Here is a 17,913-nt window from a genome sequence, read left to right as displayed (position 1 = left end):
TATTGTCCATGGGTGAGCCTTTTGTCAAAAATTACCTCAAGTATGTCAGGACTAGCATTTGTTTTTGTCATGGTTGTCCCTCTCCCATATGCTATAGTTTAGTCCTCTCTTTACCAACAATTAAGTTCAATGTGCCAGTGCTAGCATTTTGTGATGGGAGAACCCATATGACAGAATTACAGTGTCAAGGTTTTGCAGTATTTTGGCAAAATGCTAGTTCCAGCATTTTGCCATATACACTTCCTTAAGGCAAGAATTACATTTTGTATGCCAGGGTCAATGGCAGACTCACAAACATAACACCACATTTTCACCCATTTACATTCACCAAGTCACAATCATTCTCACTCATACCTTCACTCACATTCATTCTCACTCAACCTTATGCACACACTGCTCTCATTAACTCATTCTCACTCATTCTCTTGCATTCACTGACATACTTTCTCACAATCACTCTTACTCATTCTCACTTATTTGTTCACTCATTCATTCACACTCACATTCAACTTACTGTCACTTACTCATACTTTCACATTAACACACACTCATACTCATCTTCAAGTATTTTCACTCATTGTGATTTACTTATTCTCACTTGTAGTCCTGCTTCTTACTCATTCTTGCTTGCTCCCTCATACTCTCTAACACTTCCTCACACTCATTCATTCTCACCCACTCATTCTCGTTTACTTGTAGGCACTGTTTCTTTCATTCACTCATTCCCACTTACTCATATTCACTGACACGTACAGGCACATTTACTAAAATAAATAGCACAATGCAGCATAGTAACCAAAACTACTAGACTAACTTGCACTACGGAAGGTATAGCAGTGCACAGCTGTACCTACTAAAATATGGTGCTGCAGCTCTCTTCCTCAACACTGGTGCACAACATGCTACAGAAGGAGCACCACATGCATACCTTTGCTCTATGGTGCAATGGTCTGTGCTTGATGTGCAGCTTAGGGTTTCTACTTGAAGGGTATACCCAGTACAAAACTCTACACTTAGACAAACTTTAAAACTGTTCACACATTGTGTGTGGGCGGGAGAGAGCAGCACACATGCAATGTGTAAAAAGGTCGGAGAAAGGGGATGATATTGCAACATTCCAGGAATTCATCCTGGAAGACAAAAAAGAAATGGCAACAGCAATAATGAGAAAGAAAGTCAATGTCCCAGCTGCCATTATCAATGTAGCAATGGATAGCTCCAATGCAGGCTTCGTAAACTGGCGGAAGTGGCTGCCTTACAGGAATGGCTAAAAAGCACTTCCTTTCTACCTGAGGTGAAGGGAAAAATCCTGGACATGCCCTCTAATGCTCTAACAATATTCAGCAAACAAGTGGACTAGGCGTTACAGGGCATAAAAATGGATAAGCATGGGGCGCTCCCCTGGTGTATTGCAAATTGACAAGCCTATTAGATTTGAGGGCTCCAGAAGATTGTGAGACTGACACACCCAATTTCACCTCCAAGGCAGCCATTATCGTACTTACTCGACCATCACTGCAATGTCACGATTCTGCATCTCCACTGCAACAACCTCCACCACCACTTCCTCTGAGCTACCACAAGGTCAGACTCCTTTTACTCTTGATGATATGGGTGATCAGTGTGAGGAATGAAGTTAGGATGAAGATTGCAAAATGGAGACTTGGTAAGAATGCTTGGACACTAATCTGAATAGAAGCAGTGCCAGTGACACACAGGGAAAAGACAATGGTGATGATTTCAGCATATCAAATAATGACCAGGAAGCACTATCAAAAGTGCCTTCTCTGCAGTACAATAACAGTTTCAGGCACTATTGAAAAATGCTATAATGTTGGCCTTTCAATAACATAATCTTAGTATCAATTCTTCTTGTATTATTTTTAAGAACAGCCCACCATACCTACAGAAGAGGCTGTTTCAGGTACAGACTAAAAGGAAATACAGTCATCACCACCAGTTTTTTTAATTACCAAGATATTCTAGGTATCCGAACAAAGCTTCAGTAAGGCCCCCGCAAAAATAAAGAGGAACCATGCAGACCAAGGTCATGATGCAAACAAACAAGACTGCCTTTCTTGCTCTGCCTGTCAGCCCAATCTTGAATCCATTGGAGGGGAGGTTCAGATTTTCTTGTAGAATGGGACAGTATCACCATAGACAATTGGGTACTGTAGATTTACACTGGGAACATACGTTAGAATTCATACAGAAGCTGATCTGTTGGCTGCCAGATTACAAGCATCAGGATCAGCTGCAACTGGAATTACTCAAACTCTTCCTCATGGCTGTAATTAAGAGAGTTAGGAAAGTCAGCAAAATCAAGGATTTCCTTTGAGATTCTTTCTAGCAAAGCTAGAAGGGGGTGGGTTTAAACAAGTCCCTCAAGACACAGGCCTATAGAATAGTCATAATGCAGGTGACCCTCTTTCAGTTCAAGAAGGGAATTTCTGACATCCACACACATTCAGGATGTGTTTATATATACACACACCCATAGATGAAATTCATGCACAGTTTATGAGGTTTCACACAGATGGACAGCATTACCAGTTCAAAGACCTCCAGTTCGGCTTCAAGCTGGCCCTGAGTGTGGCTGCGCATCTCCGGAAGAAGGGCTGCCAGATAATTCTGCACATGAACAATTCACTTATAAAAGGTTAAAAAGTGATAAAAGCGTAAGATGTCCAGCTGGTGCTCTTCTACTGATTAAAGTTCACGCTCAACAAGGCCTAATCCTCCCTGACAAACACTACCCTAACCTTCTAGGAGCAGAAGTCAACACCACATAAAGGAAAGAATCCCCTTCCGTAGCCAAATTGGTGGCCCTTCCACACTTCTGTTGTCAGACAGTACATGTTCCTACTAGAGCTAATGTCTTCCTGCATTTTCCAGGTTCTTCACTGCAGACTTCAGATGTGGCCCAGGCAGCATGTACTACATCACCAATGGTAGCAAGTCAAGGACTCATGGGAGGACAAAGTGATTGTTATAGGCATTGTTGTGGTGAAAACCGCCACAGAATCTTTCTAAGGCTCTTCCTTTTCAGCATCCTCTGCATCATATAATAATGACAGCAAACCCACCAATGGTTGGATATGCAGCTTGTGTAAGATGGAGGCCAAGAAAGGCCTCCTTAATAACATCTTGGAGCTCTCTGGCATTTGCGTAAGTCTACAGGACTTTCTTTCACACCTGTGAAACAATTAAGTCCTGGTTCAGAAAGACAACACAATGTCATGCATTAGGTTACCAAACAAGGTGCACAAAGATCCCAATTTCTGTCACAAGGAGGTCAGTAGGTTACAGTAGAGGTAAAATGTTATTTGAACAAAGACTATTGTTGCACCTCCAGTATTCCAAAAAATAGTTTATTATGACCATTTTCAAATTTGCATATTTCATTTACTTATGGGTTCTGTAGACCACTACATGGAACTGTTATGTTAATTCAGAGCATGAAAGATAGTTAACCAGGTACACAAAAAGAAAAATAAAGTACAGTGGAAATTGATCAGATGAGTGTCAGTAAGGTCAGAGGATCTTATATCACAACCCATGAGTATTTGCCATGTTCAATATATGGCAAGTCTAAATAGTTCAGTTTTCAGAAATGTCATAGATGATTTCATTCAGATCTCAGATTTTAATGAGGGCATTCCACATTCAAGATCCTTGCACTCCCAGGGATGTGCCTCCGTATTTGTTCTCTTGAAAATTCAAGTTGGTAAGATGAGCGGATGCTGAGTGGAGATTCCTAGGTGGTCTGTAATAAGGTGACAGTTTCTTCAGCTATTCTGCATTTTTGCCACAGTATACTTTGCAGACTCCATAGAGTATTTTGAAAATATTCATTTCATAAACTGGATGTCAGTGGAGTGCTTTCAGGGTGGGTTTCACGTGTTTATGCTTACAGATGTTAAGGCACAGCCAAGCAGGCTAGTTCTGGAACCTTTATACTCTGGTAACACGACTTTGGGGGAGACCATTGTCAACAATGTTACAACATTCCAGATGTGCCATGTCCACCACTCCTGTCAGTTTGACCTAGTGGTCAGTTTGGAGTTGGGTCAGGATTTTACAATGTAATGGGAAATTAGGAAAAGTACCCCTCACTACGGCACTGAGAAGGGGAATCAATGAAAGACCCCTAGCTTTTTTTTTGGTGAGGAAGGGGGATTCTAAGGCCTGGGGCCAGCAAAGAGTAAGAATTAAGGCTTAGTTGTTCCCATGATTAGGTTCTCTTGTTAAACTTTTTTCATGCTGAGCTCTCCTCAATCCATAAAAGCACAAAGTTCAAGCATGTAATTAAGTGGGTTTAATTGTTAATGCTATAGTCTAGCTGGAAGTGAATCTGTGTCATCTGCACACACTGGGAAGTTTACATTGTGTTGGGGTCAGTCGCTGTTCCAAAGGAAGTAAGTAGCAGGTAAATATGGGGTATAATGGAAATACCCTTGTTGTATGCCACAAAGACATGGAATGTAGAGGATTCAAAAGAATGTAGCCTGGTTTTTGGACAGTTGTTGGTAAGAAAATATTATATCCACTAGGGAGTTGTTATGTTTGCCCATTGTTCCAGCCTTTCCGGTATGCTGGACTGTATCATAAGCTGAAGATAGGTAAAAAAATAAGGCTTTCTTTTAATCTTTGTCCATGGAGTTGAGGAGCTCCTTCTTGATACTTAGTAGGACTGATTCCATCCCCCTTACAAGTCTGCATACTGACTGGGGCTCAAATATTCTTGAAGTCATCTTGTCACTTCCCTTTCCGTGATCATGCTGAAGGAGGGATGGTTAGAGATGGGGCGTGAGGTAGCCAATGTTTTTGGGTCTGCAGATTCTTTTTCCAGAAGGAGTGGTGGAGGTATCATGTTTCAGAGGTCCTGGAATGGCTTGATTGGAAGAGGAATGCATCTTATTTCCTTACTTCATTGTGCCCAATGTGATCGAGGGAGGAGTGCATACAGCATGAGGGTCAGCAGAGGGTTGTAGGTACACTAGACACTTATTATTTAAGGGAGGTTTTGCAACTCACTGATCTTCACAGATTGGAAAGAGTTGAGGGCACATTTTAACCATGGAGGTGGGACAACAAAATATGAAGAATGAACAATTGAGTAGGAGATGAAATCTTGAATGTTGGTGAGGTTAACGGCAAAGAATTTGAGACAATTTTAAGAGATCGCACAATGCTTGCTTTTCTGCATCTCTGATTTAGTCAACGCAAGCTATATATTAAACCTACCCTTGGTTTGATTTAGTGCCTTGTGGATGTGTTTAGCATACAAAGAATTTTGAATGCTTTTGATGGTGTTCAGGTTTCCCTTCCTACAAATCTTGAATTGGCTGTTATCTTCCTCAGCCTGAGACTTGTACCATTGACATTTCAGACATTCAGAACATTTTAACTTTGCAAGGTCTCTGGTAAAACACTTGTTGACTGCTTTGACACCTGTCTTGGACTTACTGATTTTGGCTGGGGCTAAAATATGAACAGTGAATGATGGTTTTGAGAGTGGTTAACCAGCAAGGGTTCAGGACCTGTGTGCCTGGGATGTTGGTTTTGATTGCAATGCACATAAACTCAAACTCCTATTTGTTCATGTTTCGGAAGAGCCTTGAAGGTGTGTGGCTGTTGTCCATGTTATGGGTGATCTTGAAGCCAGGTTGGTTACATTGATCGAGACAGTATTTTTGTGTAACCAGTCAGTTATAATGTTTCAAGGTCATCAGTTACCATGAGGTCGAGGGCATGGCCAGCTGAGTGTCCTTTGCCACTCACCGCCTGTTGGAAGCAGAGGGCCAGGATGGTATCGAGGAATGTTGTTGCAGATTTCAAGTCTAGTCTATTAACCCACAGGTTAAAGTTTCCCATGGTCAGTATTTGGTTGGCTTTGGAAGACTTAGGAATTACTCTAAACAGGTTTGGTTGTGTCCAGGGGTGGTATATCACTGCTACAAATAAAATGCCATTGCATTTGATGGAACTGTGGGTAGATACACAATTGAAAAAGGATTACGCTATGTCATAATGTGCATAAAGCTATCCTCACACCTTTCCTTCTCTGTCCTGCTGACCTAGGCTTTGATTCCAAAAATTCCACAGCTGTACAGATAGAAGAAAACAGAATTTGTAGATGGATGTTGAATCTTCCACCCACGAGTGCAAATTTTATCTTACATTCTGAAGTGAATTTAGAGTATAACTCGGATACGATAAGGCTGGCGCCACTCTGCTCTGGGTGAGTGTGTGATGCAACAAAGAGGCAAGTTTTAACAGGGAAATAATCAGGGATTGTCTGAATCTAGACAAATGGTCTACCATTCCCTGGCTGAGGTACATAGGTAAATCTATAACTAGTATCGGTCTCTCCGATTTGTTTAGTAACCCTGGTTCAATCACTAAATCTAATAAAAGGGTGGGAAAGCAGAGATTTGATGAGTCCACTGCTCTACAGAGGGTCCAGGACGCCATCTGCAAGCCGAATATTTGTTATTTCTATTCCATTCTGGCAGCTGGCGTCATACCTCTGTATCTCACCCAGAGCTAATAAGTTGGGAGAGACCACTGTTCTTTAGATTTAGGACAGGGACTGTGTAGCGTTTAGTATGGTTTAATGATGGGAACAACTTGTGGAGCAGCCTGTTGCCACCTTGTCCCTGTGACAGAACGGCAGAACAATCTTTGTTGCACTTCATGTTATTCTGTAGCTTTTATAACAGGTTTTTTTCAGTCTACCCTCAAGCCCTTATTAAGAAGGTTAGCTACCCGAAAATGCAGAGAGGCCTTGGTCTTCTTACACCTGTTAAATAGCCCAGAGATTTGTTTTAGAGTGTGTTGCATTTTGAAACAGGCTATATGCAGCAGAAAATCAATGGAGGGTAGTTAAATGAGTAGATACAAGATTGGACTGGCCAGCCCTTTATCAATTCTATTTAGTTCTATGTGTTGGATTCTTTTATTAAGGTTTCCAATAATAATGAACTGTGCTTGTTTGCTCTAGTATTGCATTGTTTGTTAATGTGTGCTCTTAGGGTACTTTTCGATCGAATAAGTTTTACTGGAATTGCTTAAGCACTTTAAATGAACAAACCATGCTACATTCACACGTGTGTCTTGTAGTACAACTTTCAAGAGTGAATGATCATAACCTGATTCTGTTCTCAGCTAAACGATGTTATTAGTTCGTTGTCAATAATTCCGGCACCTTCTTCATTACGTCATAATTGCTCAGGGCTATTAATTCACATTGAAATAGGCAGGTTTTTAATATTTTTATTATTGCTTAGCCCGACCAAATATTTGGACTAACGGCCCTTTTAATCAAATGCAATTCCATGGTGCATGGTCCCTAGGATTTAATAGGGTTGGTACTTTAATGCACAAGCACTTTTATGAATAAGTTGAACTTGTATCTTTGTTTCAGTTTGCTTATAATTATGTGATGTAAACATACTTATATTCATTTTGTTTTTGAACTAATGACGTTATTATCTGGTACTAATTGGACGATTTGCACTGAGCTTTAGTTATTATACCGCACTGAACATGGGTCTTTTTACTTTTTTGCTCCCTTTTAAGTACAGTCGATTGTACATATATATGTATTGAAAAGATCTGTATAGATTATGACGGCTATGGCTGAGGATGCAGTTTTAATTAGTTCTATGTGCATATGTATTTTATGTGTTAATTCACATGTGTAAGCTTTTATTGTTTAATTTTAAACCAAATAAAGAATTTTGAAATTGAAATTAAATGTGCGTCACGTAGAAATTAACTCTATATTGTACCCTCTCACTGCCATGTTGTTATTCTCATCACATTCTAACATTTTGTAATCTGGTTTCAAACACAGTCCATGCACGAACTACTGTCCTCTGTGCAGAACCCTAAGCTGGTCCCTCCCTACACCCAACAATGGTAATGAATAGCATACTGCACTCTGCACAATCTGTTTATATAATATATATATATCACTTCCTCTCTAACTCACTCATTCTCTCGCATTTGCTCTCACTTTGTGCTTGCTATCATTACCAGCTTTCTCGAATTCAAGAATGTGAAGTACTTTTAGGGCATCCTTCCCAGTGGAAAGTCTAAAAAACCCTCTCTGACTCAAACCTCCTAACGTCCATGTCGACAAGTATGCTAACTACACCTACTGTTTAGTTGGGTGCTATGCAGTAATTGTCTGAAATCACAGACATACACTCAAAACCAAAACACATTAACTAAGATAAGCTTTTGTTCACAGCGCAAGAAAAAAGAAAAGAAGTAAAATAACCAGGATGGATGAGAACCATGAATACCCGATTAGAAGAACAAGAAGATTGGCTGAAGCAGGAAAACCTATCACATGCACGAATAATGAATTGTCTTATTTTCTGATGCAGGTGTACATCTTTGGCTGCATTGGAAGTGTGTCGGGAAGGTTAATGATTATTGAAAAACATCAATGTATAAAGCAGGAAAGAACTCACAACAGGGCAAATACTGATGATATTAATTAAAAGAATAAAGTCCTGATTAGATGTAGCAGCTACAGGCCATTAAAAATCTTGCAGATACATTAGGAAGAAAAAAAGTAAGATGCATACCCTGAGCTCCTGCTTGGGTTCAATATTTTTAATTGTAGTATAGTAAATATGCTGCCCATATTGGTATGCCACTAGGTTCTGCTCAAGATGGTTCTGGGCTGGGCGCACAAACATCATCCAGTTACAAAGCGACTCTTCTGACAGCTCGAACCACAGATCGTCTAGGAAATCCTGCTCTGGGCTGTTGCCTTTGTCAAGCGACACCTTGGGCACATGGTAAAAGGAAAACAAAGCAGATGGCATGTCAAGACCAGTGGCAATTTATCTGACAGTCCTTTGCACAATTATTACACTCCCCGCATTTGCTATTGTATGGTATTATTGTTTTCAACAGTGATAACGCTGAGCCACATAAAATGAGAGTAAATATAAGGAGAGTGGGAAATTTACTGGAAAGAGTAGTGACTTCCTGTTTAGAAGGGCGCGCCAAGCAATCAGGGTAGTACAGAAAATTAAATCTGAATGAATGACATTTTAAAAACGTTAAAATATTTTCTAGGCCCTTAAGTATGATTTTTCACCTTAGATTTCTGCAGGAAAAAGTTTATTTTCCATGCTCAAGGGCAGCAACCTTTATTTGGCAACACTCTTCACGGTTCGTTGAACATGAGTGTTTTATGCAGGCTTCTAAGACAGTATTTCATAAACAAAACCAAATCTCACCACTCGAATCTAATGCAGATAAAACAAATTAGGTGCACTACCTCCTATTTTCTGAAGAATACAATGTTCTGAAACAATACATACCAACATTATAGAAGACGGAAGTGGGAGATTTTAAAAATATAAACAGGAGAATGGAATTGCCCCATTAACGTCAATTGAATGAGAGACAATTTCAGACGGGAGACAGCCAAAATAAAGCCCTTCTAGGGATAACAAACCGGGAGTCTCCCCTCCTGAATCGGGCCTGTTGGCATGCAAGTGAAACATCTGTCGTTGTTGGAAAGTATGTTTCATCAAAAGCAATAGAGATGCAGAGGGACAATAAATGCTTGAACTACTCAGAAATAACAGCAGCATTTGTGAATACAAAGGTCTGATCGTTTTTTCTCAGTATTTTAGGTTTTCACCAAGGCACTCCCATTATCCACCTGCACAGGAAGTGATATCACTGAATTTACCATCATCCCATTGGACATGAAGTGAAATTACTGGTTTTCCCACCATAAATGACTTTAAATCAAGAAGCTAAGCAAGTGGACTTCATATCCCACCACGTATTAGCACAAGAAGTGACATTACTGGATCTCTCATCGTCCACCTGCACAGTAAGTGATATCACTGAATTTCCTATCATCCATCTAGACAGGAAGTGACATCACTGTCACCATGTTATAGGTTTTCACTGAATGCCATCATCCACCTGCACAGGAAGTGACATAGCTGAATTTCCCATCATCCATCTGGAAAGGAAGTGACATTACTTGTTTGCTCTCAAGTTTTTAAAAGAAGAAGCCAAGCAGGAGGACTTCACTTCCCACCCTCTATCAGTACACGTAGTGACATCACTGGATCTTCCATCATCCACCTGCACAGGAAGCGATATCACTGAATTTCCTATCATTCATCTAGACAAGAATTGACATTACTGGTTTTCACACTAAAAAAATCTTAAAAAGTGAAAACCAAGCAAGCGGACTTCATTTCTCATCACCCATCAGCCCAAGAAAAGACATCATGACCCCCTGGAATCCTCCCCTCTCCCAGGATCTACTTAATGACAGTTGCAACACAAACATGCAGCGGACATGCCACTAGCGTGCCAAAGGTCAGCCCGCCTGCGCCCGGACTACGCCCAACACCAGTAACCGTCGTCTAATCACAGCCCAGCGATGCCCTGGAGCACTCCTTAGGTCATTAGACACTGTTCCTCCAACTGCTGCTGTACCACACCTCACACCACAGGAAGAGATTTTACCTGCCCCCACTGCCGCTTACCTGGCAACCACCCAACTACACCCCTACACAAATACTAACAATGCCCTCAATACACACACACCACACAAGCACCAACAACGCATACTCTCCCACCCTACACCACACGCCACAGCAAACTTGCACATCAACACCCACTCACATGCATGCTTCTCAACACACGATCACTCAGCAAACATACAACTGAAATATAGCACCTTCTGAGCAATGACACACCCTCTTCATCACAAACACCTGGCTCAACCTCTCATCTGGTCCCGGCAATGCTACGGCTTTCCCAGCGGGCTGCAACTGCACTCAAAAAAGGCTGATTTCAGAAGCCAGGAGGAGGACTCACTATCATCTACTAGGAATCCATCAAATGCACAACATCCACTGTGAAAACCACTCTATTCATGAACACCTGCACTTCAAGCTGCAAATCTCCAAAAACTTCACCCTGAACGGAACCTTCACCTACTGACCACGAGCCACGTTTACCTACCTCATCACTGACTTGGTCACGCTGCTCACCATTGACTCTAGAGCCTATATTCTACTCGGTGACCTCAACTTTCACCTAGAAGACCGAAATGACCCCTGCTCTGGAGCACTCCTCGAAAGCTTGATCAACAACAGGCTCACCCAGCTCATCACAGAACCAACACACACCACAGGACATACAACGGACCCCATTTTCACCTCAAGCAACAGCATCAAATACAACTACACCACACAGCTCACATGTACCTACCCCTCCATCATCCACTTCCAAATCAACACACATCAAGTCAACACCCCTACCAGGTTCAGCACTTCAAGCCACAGATGGGGCAAGATCTCAGAGGAAGAGTGGCTCTTCACCCTCAGCACTGATCAACCTAGCCCCACTGACAACCTCAATATGCACATCATCAACTTCAACAACTGGCTCAAGAACTGCGTGGACTCCCTCACACCCATCAAAACCAAGAAGCATAGTAGATCAAATAAGCAAGTCAGATAGTACACAGAAGTCCTCTGATACACCAAACGAAAATGTAAACAGCTAGAAAGGAAATGGAGAGCCAGCCACGACACCACCGACAGAACTACCTACAAGCTGTACTCAGACGCTATCACCAGCAAATTAGAGACACCAAGAGAAAAGCATTAGTAGACTGCATTGAAGAAAGCTCCAACACCTGCAAGATCTTCTTGATCGTCAAGAATTTCACCTTGCCCTCAGCCACTGTCAACACCATTGCTGCCTCCCAACAACTCTTCGACAACCTATCCAACTTCTTCCACAGCAAAATCACAAACATCTATTGCGATTACAGCATATTTGCACACCAATCCTACCCTAGAGAACTCACTGCTAAAGTACCCACCACCAACTAAGAAGTCCACCTAACCAAATGTCCAACCCTCATCAGAAATGACAGTGGGAATTATGTGGACCATCCACTCAGGGGCCCCAACGTACCCATGTCCCCACCACATCTACAACCTGGGAACATCACCAATCAGCACCACTCTGACCCACATCAACAACACCTCCATCATGTCCTCCACTTTCCCAGATGAATGGAAACTTGCAGGCGCCCTCCTCAAGAAGTCCACAGCAGACCTAAATAAGTTGAGCAATTTCTGACCCATCTTTCCGCTCTCCCATCAAAAGTAGTTATTGAGAAGGCCATCAACAAGCAACTCACAACCCACCTCGAACTTCAAAATATTCTAGACAGCCCACAATCAGGATTCAGAAAGAGCCACAACACCAGAATCAGATTAGACTTTATTCAATCTAAACAAACAGACCATAAGAGTACAATAAAAGAAAAATACATTAAGATAAAATTAATATCCAAATATATCTACAACAATACATAATAAAAACAATCCATACAAAAGCATTATTATACCTTGGCATTCCCCAATCTGTGACATCCCCATAAAAACAATACATATGCAAAATTCAGTTTGAACGTGAAGGAAAGAGAGCAAAAAACTCAGCTAAGGGTCCGCCAATGCTCCTGCCAACATAACTGTCACGTTAAAATGTCTTAAAAATGCACAGGAGGAAGCAACAATATGCCAGCTATACACAGATGTTAACTCTAAGAAAAATGAGAGCAGGATTTAGTCAAAATTACAACCACAATGGTGGGCTTAATGTGGGGACCATAACACTGGAGCCCAGCACCTCATTCTCAAACCTCAAGGTGTAAGACAGAAACAAAGAGCCGCAGCCCTGTAAAGTGAGAGGATCTGAGGAGGGCTACAGGGGTCAACTAACTAAGGTGCTAATAGTGCCCTGCAGAAATTGAATAAAGCTCGAAAACTATCAACACTTGTCAAGGCTGCAGGTCTGAATAGATTGATAAAATTATAAACTGCAAAGTCAGAATCAGTACGCCCTGTGCAAAATAAATTACTTGCAGGCACGGTAATGTAAGCATCAAAAAAAGACAGGGAGACCCACAAAGTGGGCCAACAGGGGACTACAGCATCATGTTGTCATGAATCACTGATTTCTGGGAGGCCTGAGGGTGATTTCCTCGCTAAACCCCTTAGTCTTCCTAATCTTTGTTCCCGATCTGAGATAGGAGGGAACTTAGTAAAAATAGTAAAAAAATTGTTCAAAAGGGCTTTAATAGTACAATATCTGGGTTTCGAATAAAAACTGCAAAAAAAAAAACCATAATGAGTAAGGTGCATTGTGAAGAAATTGAATCACAGGAAAAGAGACCAAGGTTTTGCTCCCAGAAGGCATCAGCACCCCATATGTCGCATGTTAATATTTTAAGCTCCTTGATGAAAATTTGAATCTGGCCGCTTTCTAACCTTTCGGGGGTTGTGTTGGGGGGAAGGATGTTTGGTGTTTACTTTTTGCCACGTACAGTTTCGTGCCCTCCGGTCCGCCTCAGAGGATCTGATGTGCAGAGAGGGAGGGATAACTGCAGTGATTTTTACTCACCTCCTGCCACCATTTTGGAGGTCAGTGCTCTAGTACCCCCCTACTTGGCTACTTCAGTAGCATGCCAGGGGAGACGTGCAGAAGGTATTTGCGCTCCACATGTTGCATCTTAGTATTTTGAGCTCCTTTATGAAAATTTTAATTTGACTGCTTTTTAATCTTATGAGGGTTGTGTTTGGGGGAAGGAGGTTTTGTGTTTACTTTTCCTCATGTGCAGTTTCCTGCCCTCCAGTCCACCGCAGAGAATCTGATTGTGCGGAGAGGGCAGGATAATTGCAGTGATTTCTACTTCCTTGCTGATGCCATTTTGGAGGTCAGCACTCTAGAGCTCCATCCCTACTTGGCTACTTCAGTAGTATTGCAAATGTTGTCTTTATTTGTAGATGCTAGAAATCATTGTGCCATCAACGAGATACAGCCAACACGTGTTTCGTCACACAGGTGACTTCATCAAGGCTGGGCCGTCCGGCCAGAATGGTACGTGGCGAAGGTAAGTAACGCGGGAACCCCGTGACCAGTACACGCTCCGACTACTTGGTGCCACACGTCTCCACTCGGCCCTTCAGGTTTTGACTACAGGCTTATCAGGGCCTGCCACACCTGCTCTTTCTTACGTGTCCATTACCTTACTCAGCCATACTACCGATAGGTCCACTCCTAGAAGTTCCAATTGACCTTCTAAAGCCCATTCAACTGATCACGGGGTTCCCTCGTTACTTACCTTCGTCACGTACCATTCTGGCCGGACGGCACAGCCTTGATGAAGTCACCTGTGTGACGAAACACGTGTTGGCTGTATCTTGTTGATGGCACAATGATTTCTAGCATCTACAAATAAAGACAACATTTGCAAAACAAGACCTGGGACTCCAATCTACTTTTCACCTCAACAACATACTATCAGAGATACTTATCCCTGCCACACTATTGGACTATACATTCTGTGTGCTGTGGCCATCTTGTCTAATTTTGTCCTTGGGTACTCTGATACCTGTTTTTTTGTGCCTACTGGGTAGTAAGGCACTGGGCCAGGTTGCACCAGACCCTGCGTTCACTTTGATACTTGTCTAAAAACTATTGTTTTACTGCTTAGATGTGCGGTGCCTTTCACCCTTACTACCCTATTGTGTTTTTTCCAAGATTGTACTTCAGTAGTATGCCAGTGCAGATGCGCCATTGGCACACTAAAGGCAAGCCCAGCTAGCCTGTCCATGCTTGGACGACGCCAGGAGCCAAGAACCCAGGTAGCTTGGAGTCAGCTCATATCAAGTACTCTGGACACGGCCTGCCAACATGTTGTAGATCTGGGTAAGGCAGGAACGAGGTGTAAGATCTGCAGTTTATCACCCCTGGAATCAATAAAGGTTAGTGCAGGTGCTACGGCAATACACACCCCTAAGGTATGGGGTAAGTTCTTTTCTTTGAACTGCAGATCTCCATTATGTCACAAACTGCATATGTATGATTTTTTGGAAAAGCATCAGCCAGATGCCGTTTTTCTTACTGAGACACGGCTCACAGGGACTCATTCCCGAACCTACTTCACACCATCCTGACAGGCTTTGCCTTTAGTAGACAGGATAGACAAGCACGGGGGGAGGTGGAATGCAATAATTTTTAAGCAGTCAATACAGTGTACCTTTTCAAAGCTTAGCACTGAAGGTAGTGAAGCACCCTTCTTTGTTCTGGCTCTGACCGGTAATTGTACGAACTTGGGAGCCCTTATTTATCGCCCCCTCCCCAAGACACGCCAACAATTTTACTTCTGTATTCCAATTTCACAGTGGTTGGAGATCTGAATTTACACTTTGATGACACAACTTGTCCTACAGCTAGGACTAAGGCCACAGACCTGGAAAGTCTGCAGCTTCTTCAACACACAGCGTGAGGCACACATTGGATCCTGTCTTTTCAAACATGGCTGACATTGGTGTTAGGCAGCCCAAGCCACTCGCAAGGTCTAACCACTCTGCCATTCCTTTTTTGGTCTCGTATGAGAGTGCCCCTAATAATGTCCCATCAGCCTTGGTGGCACAGACTAGGCACTGGCCCAAAGTTACTCCTTCTGCATTCTATGGCGCTCTGGGTGCTAGCCGTCCTAGGCTGGATAGTTGTATCAACACAGCCGATGCACAAGTAGACAACTGGATTAATGGAGCATTAGATCAAATAGCTCCTTTTGGATACTGGACCTTTCACAGACGTCTGCCAACGGCTGAATGGTTAATTGAGGACCTATACAGAAAAAGCAAATGTCTTGAGCGCCTCTGGTGCAGAGAGTATGAGCCTATTTATAAAAGGAACTTCACGGAAGCAAAAAAAAAATCAATCATGGTTCCATTAATAAGGCTAGTTGTGATTTCTACACTAATAAAATCCAGGAGGCCCAGAACTCCACTTGAGAGCTATTCAAGGTGGTGAATTCACTATTATTCCTAAATGCAGTCTCAGCTGTAACCACCCCAACAGAGGAAGGAAGCAACGTTTTGGCGCAGTTCTTTTTGGAAAAGATAGCTAACATATATGACTCCTTTCCTGTAGAAGGTAGAGATGTCCCCTGTTTGAACGCTTGGTTCTTCTGGTCTGAGGATAGCTCTAGGCTGCTCAGTTTTATATCTATTCAAGCAGAAGAGTTAACTGCTATATGTGCGTCAGTGTAGTAAGGACTCCATTAGACCCAGCTTTCCCGTCCATTTTGGAACGAGGCTTGGAGATAATCCACCTTGTTTTAGGTTTAGATTAATAAATCCTTAATTTCTGGCCAGGAACCTGGGAGATGGAAGCATGCCGTTGTGGTTCTGCTCCTAAAAAATGTTGCTTGACCCCAACAAGCTGGAAAACTATTGTATGGTCTTGCTACTTCCACTATTCTCCAAGATTATAGAGGAAGTTGTCAGCAGGTAGTTATCGAGTTTTACAGAGAGCCAGACCTTCATTACAGAACCCAATCTGGGTTCCACTCCTCAGGCAGAACAGCAACAGTCTTACTGCTGGCGACAGAGTCAATTCGCCAGACTTTAGACCTGGTGATTCTGAAGCACTGTTGATGTTGGATCTCAGTGCTGCATTCAACACTTTGTCCTATACCATCTTGTTAGAGAGACTCTGGAAATGTTGGGTAGGAAATAAAGCACTGCGATGGGCTGCTTCCTTCTTGCAAGAATGTGCCTTTCAGGTGGTACAGAAGCCCCACCAGTCAAAAGTGCTACCTCTGAAACAAGGGGTGCCAAAGGGGTCCTCTTTGAGTCCAGCTCTGTTTAACAAACTTGTGCAACCTTTGGCAGAGGTAATTGAAAGTTTTGGGTTTACGGTCCTGTCATATGCTGATGACAGACAGCTAATCATTAAGCTGTCAAAAAACACCACCTATATAATCGCTTCTTTATGCCTCTAACTTGCTGGGTGGCTAAATGGATGGACTTAAATTGCCTTAAGCTTATCGCAAGAAACACTGAGTTTCTGACATACTTCATACTTCCAGTCTACGTCTTGGTGGCCTAATGAGCTGGATCCTGTACCTGACTCCAAACTCAAGGTCAAGATCCTCGGCATTTGGGTGGATGAAAAATTGTCTTTTGACAACCAAGTTCCTGCAGTGGCTGCAAAATGCTTCGGACTCCCTAAATTGCTGAGGAAAATTATGTGCTTTTTGCCTAACGCAGCCAGGAAGGCAGTAGTTCAATCCTTGATATTGTCCAGGCTGCACTACTATAGTGTTCTATATTTTGAAGCGACATAGAGCAGGATCAATAGACTACAAAGGTGCAGAATGCAGCGGCCATTCTGAATCTGCCAAATGTGTGTCCATGAAGGCTGCGCTCAAACAGCTTCACTGTCTCCCAGTAAGACAGAGATCCACTTTTAAAGACTTATGTTTTTTATATAAAGCCCTAAATAGTAAAGGTCCACGTTATTTGCAACCATTTGTCAGACCTTATGTACCATCGAAGAACCTTAGATCAGCAGGCGAGACGCAAGAAGAGAGGTAATTGTTCCCAGATTCAAGAAAATACGTACAGGTAGGAGCTTATAAGGCTAGCGAGTGCCTAAACTGTGGAATATTCTGCCAGTAGCAGTTGGTTAGGCTCAGTCAGAAGAACTATTCAGGAAGAAACATAAAACTTGTTTTTTTTTAACTCAGGATGAAGAGGGGTTTGATAACGGCATGGAGGTGGATGCACAACTTTACGTAGTGCTGGGACCCCTCAAATAAGCTACTATGAGCTCTAGAAATAACATTATTATTATTCTTAGATACTGCAGTGAGGAATGTCATGAGCTGATGGAAAAAATTAAGTCTAAATATCAAGAGGAGGAATTTCTGATAATGCTGGGCTTTAGGCAGCAGGTAAGGCTGTGGGCCTTTGGAAGGGGCCAGTGAGATCTAAGATATCACCAAAGACATAATTATTACTTTTTTTCCATCTTGAG

At 42.3% G+C, this 17,913-nt stretch overlaps 1 protein-coding gene across 3 annotated transcripts in view; it reads right to left on the bottom strand.

Annotated features, from left to right (window-relative positions):
• Nucleotides 1–17,913, bottom strand: part of PRDM10 (PR/SET domain 10) — a 905,887-nt gene that overhangs the window by 616,547 nt on the left and 271,427 nt on the right. For all 3 annotated transcript variants that reach the window (XM_069224480.1, XM_069224481.1, XM_069224482.1), the window contains one exon: nt 8,604–8,807. In XM_069224480.1, coding sequence (XP_069080581.1) covers nt 8,604–8,807 — 204 coding nt within the window. The remainder of the gene's footprint in view (nt 1–8,603; nt 8,808–17,913) is intronic.

The sequence above is a fragment of the Pleurodeles waltl genome, chromosome 3_1, assembly GCF_031143425.1.
Source record: "Pleurodeles waltl isolate 20211129_DDA chromosome 3_1, aPleWal1.hap1.20221129, whole genome shotgun sequence".
NCBI lineage: Eukaryota > Metazoa > Chordata > Amphibia > Caudata > Salamandridae > Pleurodeles > Pleurodeles waltl.
The sequence above is the reverse complement of the archived record's forward strand: the minus strand, read 5'-3'. Positions and strand labels throughout refer to the sequence as shown.